Source organism: Henckelia pumila, unplaced genomic scaffold (genome assembly GCF_033568475.1).
Source record: "Henckelia pumila isolate YLH828 unplaced genomic scaffold, ASM3356847v2 CTG_525:::fragment_3, whole genome shotgun sequence".
Lineage (NCBI taxonomy): Eukaryota > Viridiplantae > Streptophyta > Magnoliopsida > Lamiales > Gesneriaceae > Henckelia > Henckelia pumila.
The window spans coordinates 3,073,021-3,084,304 of record NW_027331857.1 but is presented as its reverse complement, the minus strand read 5'-3'; the positions used below and the strand labels follow the sequence as shown (position 1 = coordinate 3,084,304).

At 32.3% G+C, this 11,284-nt stretch overlaps 1 protein-coding gene across 1 annotated transcript; it reads right to left on the bottom strand.

Moving 5' to 3' along the window:
- Window positions 1–8,267: 8,267 nt before the first annotated feature.
- Window positions 8,268–10,815, bottom strand: LOC140873063 (profilin-1). Its single transcript, XM_073276047.1, has 4 exons — window positions 10,609–10,815; window positions 9,846–9,983; window positions 8,717–8,858; window positions 8,268–8,603 (listed from the first exon to the last, which is right to left on the bottom strand). The coding sequence occupies exons 1-3, from the start codon at window positions 10,729–10,731 to the stop codon at window positions 8,724–8,726; spliced, it is 396 nt and encodes a 131-aa protein (XP_073132148.1). The 5' UTR covers window positions 10,732–10,815; the 3' UTR covers window positions 8,268–8,603; window positions 8,717–8,723.
- Window positions 10,816–11,284: the final 469 nt, after the last annotated feature.

Below are 11,284 nucleotides of genomic sequence, written 5' to 3'. Positions count from 1 at the left end.
GACGTTCCGATCATACGCCCGAAAAAAAACACGTTTTTAAATTTTTTTTTAAAGATTTTAACTACTAAATTGTTTCTCATATATGTTATTATCGTATCATTTTTTTTTGTTATATTTTTATCGTAACGATCTTTTACCATGTTTTATTGAAGTAATTTATAATGTAAAACACAAATAATAATAATAATTTGGATCATTGGCAGTGACTTGGGTGACCCCAGCAAAAAAAAAGTTTCCAATCCTTTGAAAGTTAGAATTAAAGACGTAAGAACATCTCCGACAAACACTTTGGTTTATGTTGCACCTCCGTGCAGGCTTCTTTATCTCCAACTTTTCAAATTTTTCACATTTGACTGCCAAGATAGTGGTTGAAATATTAGAATTGGCAATGCACCAGTAAGTAAACCCTATTCCTACGGAAAAAAATTTGTTATTCGAATCATGAAAAAAAAAACACACACACAAACACTGTTTACCCTGAATGAGAGTAACTAGGAATAAGAGCGATAAAAAAAATAACGTTCGCCATTGAGCAAAATATGAGTCCATCTTTTAGGTTATATTGAGGAAATAAACAGAGGGAGATAAAGAGGAGAATCTTCTTATCACCCGCGCTCATAAAACAAAAACATTTTTAGTATTTTGATACAATTTAGACAATCATTCAAATAGATTGAGTAAGCTATACTTTCCGGTAGCTTAAATTAAAATGAAATAAATTCTATTAATAAAATGGACTGAAATGGATCGGTGGGTTTTCAAATAATTATTATAAATTTAAAAATCATTTAAACAAATATAACAAATGTAAATTTTTTAAAATATATAATAAAAAAACAGGGTCCTAGACCCCCATTATGTGAAGAGCTGACTCCTCACCTTGTGTGAGGAGAAGTAACGAGACAAAACATTGATATTTTTTTACTTTAATACTACTTTAGAAATTTAAACATAATTAAACTAAAAAAACATACTAATATCGATAAAAATAAATAAATATATAAAATATTTTTAAATAATAGTAACAGAACACACTATGGTGCAAAACTAAATTTCATAGTTAAGTACTTACTAAAGGTCAAAAAAAAAATGTAAACAGAAAACTACAATCTAGAATAGTGCAAGCCTTAATAATCTTAAATGTAATCTTGGTCAAAATTACAAAATAAAACACGTTGTGATACAAAACTAAGGGTGTGTTTGCAATAGATTGTCCTTTTGTATAAATGATTAATTTATAGATTATAAAAAAGTTAAGAAAAATAAAAAGTTGGTAGTGTTTGGAAACAAATGTAAAAATCTAAAAATCAAAGTTGGGTAGTGTTTAATAAATAAGTGATTAGAATGATTTTAACAATGACCTTCTTATTAGAATCACTTTTGGAGAATCATAATCACCACATGACTAGTTTTTGGATTTCAATTAAGTTAAGCATAAGCTAACACATAATCTAGGTTTAAGAAACATACAAAAATGATTCTTTTAAGCCAAAAGCTAACAATTAATTTTTTTTAGTGATTGCAAACACTCCCTAAGTCTGATAGTTGAGTACTTATTAAAGTGAAGAAGAAAAATATAAGATAAAAGAGTGTAAACCTAAATATTCCCAAGTTTGATCTTGTTTAAAACTACAGAATACAACACATCGTGATACAAAGCTAGGCCTGGAAGTTGATTACTTGTTAAAGTTAAACCGGAAACTGAAAGATACATATATACAGAATAGCTAGCGATAACAAAATTGTAACCAAGAACCGAACCTACATGATAGCTTAGTCGCAGAACCCAATATTTCAGCTGGCATATTCAATAGCATCCAATATATGAACATTTTAAAATCAAAAGTGAGATGACATCAATTATATTGATGTAATGCCATATACAGAAGAGAGATTTTTGCGCTCAATAATTAGTTCAATACAATCTATTTTTTCTGCTTTGTAGTGTAGTATAAACAGAAAATGGTATCCTCCTGCCTGTTTGAAAATGAGGTCAGAAACAAAGTGAATCTTGCATGGTACTCAGCAACCAGAATTCGAAGTATCACTTCTTAACAGGAAAAAACTTAATAGATTCTGTGAAATTAAATTGAGATTGTGATTCAAATTTCATTCCAGTGACTATCAACCGGACTACCATATTAATACTGTTTTTTTATAATCTTCAAGCTAAGCTTATAAAAATATAGAATGCACGTGTTAGGGACTCAAATACAGTTATGGGCTCAAAATATTAAAGGCCAAATCCCATAACTGTATTTAAGTACCTAACAGCATGTCAGCCTAATTATAAGAAAAATGAATACTTGTGTCAAGTGCATAGACTTGAAGTTATAAACTTTATTTACGACAAAAATGAATAGCTATTTCGGACACAGAAGCACGTGATATTAGAAGGGGATATATTAATGCAGTGTTTAATAAGTACTTCTATGGAAGAGAAAGAAAAACCATCTTTTGTTGAAAGAGTATTGATCAGATTAGAAGCTTTTAGAAGGAGAACTTGATGAACAAGACAGGAAAACACGTTTTTTAAATAGGTAATTCAACATCCAAACAAATTAAACAGAGGAAAATAGTTTGGGCAGCTGGAGAAATAAATTACTCAGAACAATACTCATCATTTCATAAGTTTCAAAAAGATCACAACTTTGTGTGAATTACATTACTCAGAAAACTCCAAAATTCAAAAGAAAGTATTTTAGTATCTAGAAGATATCAATTTCCAATCAAGGGTTTGAACCTATGCACAGAATAGGAAAAGAATCTCAACTGAACACCCAACACTCACGATGAATTGGCTCAAAAAAAAAAAACACTCGGGATGAAATAAAAGCAACAATAAACATACGAACAGCAGATCTGGAAGGAAAGTGAAGCAAGAACACCGAGAACGTGTGAAAATGAAACAAAAGGAGAAAAAACCGAGAACAAGAACCAGAGAAGGAAACTAACCCAAACGAAGCTCTGAAGACCAGAAGAAGAGATTTTAAGAAATGTAAAGAAGTGAATATTTATTTATTTTTAACTCGAGAGGCAAGAAATACTTTATTTTTTAGTGATTTTCAGAAGAAGAGAGTAGGTATTACATGTATCTCATTCGATAGGAAAGAGAAGGTAGTTTTAACATAAATAACAGATAAAGATCATACATATTAATGCTTGCTTTAAGTGTATTTTAACATAAATAAAGTTATTAAGATGCAATACGAAGCTCTAGTCATCCGAATTTCAAGGTTGATTCTAGCATTGATGAACTACCCGAGAAAAAAATTACAGAGATACAGTGAATAGCATGTATACAAACAAAAGCGAAAGAAGAGAAAAAAGGGCTATCTAACAAAATGAGTTAGTAAAATATTAGCCTCCATTTGGACGTAAATTTGTAATACGTTTTTATAAAAGTATTTTTAAAAAAGTTTTCATAAAATGTTTTAATAGTTATTTTAAAAATAAATATGTGTTTGAGAACTATTTTATAAAAATGTTTTCATAGTTAAAAATATGTTTGGACAATTATGTTAGAAAACAGTTTTAAAGTTAAAAATAATTAAAAATATGTTTGGATAACTATTTTATAAAAAAAGTTTAATATTATTTTTTTGTCAATATTGAAAAAAAGAGCTTTTTTAATTTTTCTTCTCATTTTTTTATATGTTTGTGATTGATTTTATTTTTATTTTATTTTTATTTAATACACAATTAAATGTATAAAATTTAAAACATACATATTCTTATTTAAAAGCAAAATAGATTGACCAATATTTCACTAAAAAATTAAAAATCACCGATCAATTTATCCAAAAAAAATAAGAGCAAAATAATAATAATAATAATAATAATAATAATAATAATAATAATAATAATAAGTACAGTGATGCTTACAGTAACTTCAACAGAACACTACATAGAAATATCAAACAAATAGATCACAAGAATATAACTTAGAATAGTTTCTGAACAGAGATAACCACAAGAATACAACTGGATTCGTTCCTAAACACAGCGAGCCACAAACCAAACAAAGCTGAAACTTCAACAAACTACACAACATAATGCAATCTGGGACTCAAGTAAATAACAACTCCTGGCAAACAAATTCTTTTAACTGTCAACTTATCGGGATGAAATGATTTACATAGCTCGACATATTAACAATGACGAAAATCTCATTTTTCATGCCTGATCGGCGTTAGAGGTTTTGTCATTGTCATCACATCATATTTATTATGTGATTCTTTAAACATGGAACAGATACAGCAAGATGCAATTCACAGTAGGAAGCATAGAAAAAAAAAATAGAATTGAAGGGTTTGGCATCATCAAATATTTCAAAAGCAATGAACTCTGATTTTGAACAACTACATAACCTTGTTTCTTTGTTAAACTTGGATCCCAAGAATCCATATATGGCGTATATGAAGTCATTGTTTATATGGTGTAATTATATGAAGTACTAGGAAAACAGTACTATATCATCCGAAATGGACGGATCGTTTCTTGGCATTAATACACAAATTAACCACCTTCTAATGTGACAACAAGAAGAGCTAGAAATGTAAAAACAAAAAGATTGTAATCCTGCGCACACGTTAAAAAGACACCATCCAGCGGATCAAACAATTATATATATCACTCAGTGCCAAAAAATAATGACCGATATGGAAAAGGGATGAATAAAAGAGCAACCTTTATCTCGTTTAGGCTTGCCGGCTGCATCGGTGGCAGAATCAAGAAACAAGAGCAAAGACCTGGTGTTACGCATGACATCGACAGAAGTCCGAGGTTTCTTGGATTTGAACAGATTCTTCCTCTCTTTGTTCGCAATCTCTCTCCCCTTGGAAAGGGAATGAGATTCCGCCGGCATGATTTGAATTTAGAAAGAACCCATCAAGGTTAATGGATGATGATCCAGTCTCATGTGTTGTTCGGTGTCTGAGATTGAAAAAGAAAAATTAATGCAAATTGAAACTAGTTTTGGTACGTGATATATGGGGTTTGTGGTTGTTAATGTTACATTATGATTATTACATGAGATCGATAATCAAGAATGAGCGACGCCGACACCATATATGGATTATGTGATTGGGTTTTGTGCAGCTCCTAGAAACAAAGCATGAAAAGCGAAGAAAACACTGGCATGCTCAGAGAAACATAATAATGCAGCCTCATAAGTTCTGTCTATTAAGGCATTCCCATAATTCCTGGTTATTTACAAGCACAAAAAAAAATATTGTGGTATGTCTTACGATCAAGGCCAATAGATTGATTCCTTGTGATACATTAGCATGTCATTTCTATTCCATTTCCACTCCAATGAGAGAGAATTACATTAAAAATATCCAAACATCATGAAACATGTATATTATTTAGATTCGAGCTCCACGATACAACAAATAAAAGAATGAGACACCAAGTAAACACCCCAAAACCAATTCATGTGCCTCAGATACTGCTAAATTTCTTGCAAGTGAAAATGTTTTATTTCTTGCAAGTGAAAATGTTTTCAAAACATAATTTTATACTTCTGTTTAACTCTATTTTCAAATGATATTTTTCTGGAATAATATTATACCATATTCAAAAATAATCGTGCTACTATATTACAATGGGGAAATTAAGCAACTCATTAATGGCCACAAAGTAAATGCTTATGAAGTGGAAATTTAGATTAAGTCATAATCAGTGCTCTAATTTACCAAAATATTACTAGCATTTTTTCTGCATCATGCTTCAAGAATTGAGTCCTTTTGTAATGAAATTCATGATTTTCCACTGTCTCCCATATAGGCATGGGCGGAGCCAGCTTGGGCCCAGTGTGGGCTGCTGCCCACACTGGACAGCCCACACTGGGCCCAAAAAAAAGTTGTGTATATTTATATATGTGTGTGTGTTCAGGCCCAATAAATTATATATATATATATATATAAAATAGAAAATTCTAATGCAATTTATGCAAAAACTAAATTTTTGTGTGAAATTTATTGATGCTTTCATATGTCACTAACATGATATTATTTAATATATATAGTGCATATATTATGTATAAATTGTAAATTCAAATTTATATTTTTAAATGCTATTATTTTACATGTTTAGTTATTCACATTAAATCCAAAAAAAAATGATTATTTTCTCTTTTTTTTATAATTTTTTCGACCCAAATCTTAGATTAAATTTTTTACCTCATCTACAAAATTTGTAAAATGTATTTTTCTCACGAGTCACAAATATCATGTGTTTTGAATTTTGATTAACAGCCTTTACAATTCATATTTACTTGTTTAATTTCATATTTCAAATTCTTAACAAAACCCACAATTTCAGCAAATTTCAGGTCTATTTTTTTTCTTCAATGTTTGTCAATTATTAAATTGTTTTTAGATTTGTGCTCTTTTTGTAGTTAAGATTAAAAATAATTTGCTTATTTTTTTTTAATGTAAAGTGTACATTTTCTACAAATTTGCTTTTGATTTTGGATCATGTACGCAATGTTTTTCGTCATTTTTTTGACGTTTTTCCATAAAGTAAATGTGCTTCCGACCGTGTAGTTTGTGTTCGAACTAAGACATATACATTATTTATAGTTCTCGATTAACCTTTTTTTTTCTTTTGCATTATAATTCTTATGCCTATACTCAAATTCTTAGCTCCGCCCCCTGCATATAGGTCAAGAACTAAAAATAACTTAGCAGGACAACAATAATCACTTGAATTGAAACATGGTTGCATACATAAAAACAAGCTCATTTAGGCACCTTAAGGAGAATTGGTCTGTGACAAAAGATGTGAAAATCCGCGTAGGTGAACGGAACCTTGAAATAAACTCTGAGATCGGATCTCTAGCCTTGTAATTTGCAACAGATATATAAATAGAATCATGTGTTATTATTAACCACCAAAAAATATAAATTTGAGGAGAAAACGAAAACGTATCTCTCGCCTACTTCAACTAGTCATGAGTAATGCGTGAAGAAAAAGACAAGAGACGAGATTCTTCTCCCAAATCGTAGTTGCGGATTGTGCGGCGGCGGCGACGAGTTTCCATGAGGAGCGAGAGAAACACGAAGAAAAAGCGTGATAAATGTTAGGGTTGTGAGAAGGGAGATCTGAGAGTGAAATGACCCGTTTACATTGTTATCCAACCCGTGACCCGAAACACTTTCCAATTGTTTTCAAAAAATATAGTTGAAAAACATTTTTAAAAAAAAAATTCAAAAACAATTTATAAAATTTTAACCAAAGACATGTGCAAGTTGTGAAATAATCATTTGATCCACGTCTTGTAAGAAAATCAAAGTTGATTTATAATTTTGCACATCAAACCTAAAAGTTATTTCTTATAAGTTATATGACTTCCCTTCTTATGTGGATTTGGTCCTCATGGTCGATAATAAAACTGCTGCAGCTAATGCAACGGCCGCGTTTTCAATAAAATTTTCTTCGTCTCTACCATGCGGGTGCTTCGGCATTCTGCTTTCTTTTCTGATGGCCTCTTTCGTGGCTTTGGATAATCTCAATAGTCTCCCAATTTTTGTCCAAAACCGATTATTAATGAATGAATGATGATGGTTTTCGTCATATTCCCAGCCAAGATGAAGCTTATAAACTTCGATGTGAAGCTAGAAACCCGAGTAAGTAAATTCAATTCTTTTGTTATGCTATTAATTTCTTTCAACTGCTCAAGAAGTGTTTCTGGAATTGTACAAATCTGGTACTCGTATTTTATGGGGATGTGGTTTTTTGGCACAATAATTGCTTGTGTTAACGAAAAGACGTTCCCATTTAACGGCTTAAAAAGTGTCTCCAACCCGGATAGTTCGATGCTACCCATGGGGCACTACCCCCATGGGTAGCTGCCCTTTGTGCAGCATCAAATTTTCCTTGAAACCCATTAATAATTTTTCAAAAGAAGAGGGAAAAAGTTTGACCGTATGATAATTATATTTCAGATAATTAATCTGGACTAGGAAATCAACGAGTCTCATTCAAAATAGTTGGATTAAACATTTTCCAAATGAGTTGTGACTTCAAACATATTTCGAAGCACTCCATGGACCAAACCATCCTTTGGGAACTGTTTGCAATTAAAACCTGCGGTTCTCTTTGAGCAAGAAAGGCTCACTAGCCAAATATCAATGGCAAATATCCAAACTAAGCTGCCTAAAGGATACCCAATCATAGAACTTATAATTATCAAACTAGCATTCCTAAAAGGAACCGAATCGTGGAACGTGTGTAGATAAAATCACATGAATCGGAGGGGCAACCGAAGAACATCATTTGTCTTTGTAATACCTGGAGGCAACCCAGGCATAGCCATGATACATGGCGATAGAGTATAATTTACAAAATCAGGCAAAATAATCTTTACACAATTTTAATGTGCAAAGCCAAATGTCTTTATGATTGAAATCATTGGGAAAACCAGTAACAAATACACAATTTGACACATAAACATAAGAACAACTTTAGACAATAGAAATTGTAAAGATCGTGCAGCCCCCTTCACAAATAACACAAAAAAAAAAAAAAAAATGCCGAACATTCAAACTGTTTTTGTCATGTCCAAGAAGTTCTTCAAATACTCTATAAAGTTTTTGCTGCAAAACATTCCAAAACCAAAAACTCAAGAAAAAGGAAAAATGCAGATGCCAAAGATATTACATTAATAGAAGATTAAGCATGAACAAAAAACACAAAATAAAACCCATACCAAATAATTAAAGACCCTGATCAATAAGATAATCACCAATCTTCTCCACAACCATGTTGCATTGACCCGGAGTCATAGGTTCATCATAGATGCCAATGATTAAGGCCTGACCGGTCTTCTTGACTGTGATACCTCCAGCTCCCTGCAATGGATGAGGGCATTCTTTTAAGAAATGAATGCAACTAAATTTAACGTGGTGCCGAAGGCAAATCTCTTTCAAATTGTGTATGTTTAGTAACAGATCATCATTCAATTGAACCACTCTATCAAATTCTTTCCGGCACCCAAAGGGGGAGATAAGAATCCAAAAAGGGGAAATTATTTAGGCCCTGCCCCATGACATATTACAAATCTATAAAATCAAACTCGTGATAAGCAACACAAAATGGTCCAGACAACTAATTTAAGTATTCATTGCAACCTAAAATTTCAGTGTGAAATTGGTTTTTCCTTCACTTGGTAGCAATTAAAATTACCAGAGTTTAAATAACCATCAGATTTTACATACAGTTCATTATTTTCTTTCAGAAAAAAATTTTAACAGTTCATTAATTCAATAGCGTTTTGAATGATTGCGTCCACACAATGTTCTAAAAATCCCCGCCTAGGCGGTGGACAGCGGCCCACCGCCTCGATTAGTGGCTGGAGCGTCGCCCGATTAATTGGCCGCCTAGGCTGTGCCTCAGCCGCCTAGGCGCCGCCTCGGCCGCCTAGGTCGCCGGGGGAACGCCTAGGTCGCCGGGGCACCGCCTAGGCGGTTTACCCATTAATAATAATAAAAAAAAACTTTAATTTTTTTAAATAATAAAGAAAACTTAAAAAGTAGATATTTTAATTTTTTGAAAGAATTTTACACAAAAAACTGAAAAAACATAAGATATAAAAATTATTTTTCATAGTAGAACACATAAATATTCCAAAATTTTAATTTTTTTAGGTTAAAAAGAAAAACCGCCTAGGCGGCCGCCTAGGAGGCTAGGCGCTAGGCGGTGGGTCGCCGCCCGCCTAGCGCTTTTTAGAACATTGCTTCCACATCAGAAACACTACATTATGTATTCCCACCTAGCACACGACTCGGGAAATAAGGTCACAAATCACAGCAGATATGTTTTGAAAACAAATACATTACCTTCTTCCCCCGAATGACAGCTCCGGCTTCACCTTGAATAACCATGTACTTCGTTCCACCAAGATATAATCCAGTTGGAGCTAGTGTACCAGGAGTTTCAAAGTCCGTCAAGATAGCAGTAATCTCCTCAACTTTAAACTACATTCGAATTGATATAAAATATTAATAAATTTATAATCATCCAGCATCCACAAATCAGATGACTTGATCTCGAAACATTTAGAGTCTCAATGAAATATCTTACTACGCAAAAAGATCAGAAAGGAACTTCAAAATCATCAAACAGGGTCAACTATAGTCGTGGACGTGGACTGAAGCAATGCCAACACGAATTCTAAACATTACAGCTAGCCTAATCGACTAAAATGTTCCCCGAAAAGATCCAAATGCAAACGGCGGAACAAATAATTGCCCCTGAACTGAACAGTTCAAAGAATTTTAGTATTGCCACAAAATCAATAATCTAGCCCCCTCGTCGCACATAATTTCTGGATCGACTACTTCCGCACAGACTTAAAAACTTGAATCCGACAATAATCGGCAAGAACAGTTCAATCCAGAAATAGTAAGAAAAACAAAAGACCAGTCCAAGTCGGGATCGAACTCAACAACATAATAAACCAAACCCCCAACTAAATCGAAATCGAAACAATCAGCAACAAGCAAACAGATCTCCTCAGCTACGCTCACAAGGAGTAAAAATCAAAAGCAAACAAGCAAGAGTTATAGATCCGAAAGTAGACTGAACATAGAGCAGCAAAACCTGAGGGAAAGTGGTGCTTTGTGCCCAAACGCTGCCGTCGGTGCCGATAATAGCGGCGGCCGTAAGGTGGCAGCCGTCGATATCGGCCATCAAATGATCGTCTATGTACGATTGCCAAGACATGGTGCAAAAATAATTCGAAAAAACTGAGAGTTGAAAGGGAGGGATATTATTTTATTTTATTTTGTTTTATAGCGTGAAATGAACGAAATGGGAATGGTGAGGTGCTATCTGTTATATAGCGTGGTGTCCCAATTATATTCCACTCGCCATCAAAATTATTATTTATTTAAATATATATTTTTTTGAAAAAAAATTGGAAACATGCATTACAAAAATTCCTGAGTCTAAAATAAAAAGAAAAATAAGTTTAGTGACTCCATTTCATGAGTTAATTTTTTTTAATAAATTTATTATTTGACTCAATTTATAAAATATTATTATTTTTATATTAAAATATTACTTTTTATTTCAATATAAATATGAATCAAATCTGTATATTTCCGGAATATCATATTTTATCTTACATATGTTCTCTTATCGTAATTTTGGTTTGATTAGTTGAGAACATATAAATAAAGACCAATGAGGACCAAATCCACGTAAGAAGGGAAGTCATACAAGAAATAACTTTTAGGATTGATGTGCAAAATTATAAATCAACTTTGATTTTCTT

What these genes read in the sequence shown, in the direction of transcription:
- LOC140873063 (XM_073276047.1), bottom strand. Translation starts at nt 10,731, where the DNA reads ATGTCTTGGCAATCGTACATAGACGATCATTTGATGGCCGATATCGAC. An exon ending in AAAGCACCACTTTCCCTCAG is followed by an intron (nt 9,984 to 10,608) that starts GTTTTGCTGCTC and finishes ATTCGAATGTAG; the next exon opens with TTTAAAGTTGAGGAGATTAC. An exon ending in CTGTCATTCGGGGGAAGAAG is followed by an intron (nt 8,859 to 9,845) that starts GTAATGTATTTG and finishes CATCCATTGCAG; the next exon opens with GGAGCTGGAGGTATCACAGT.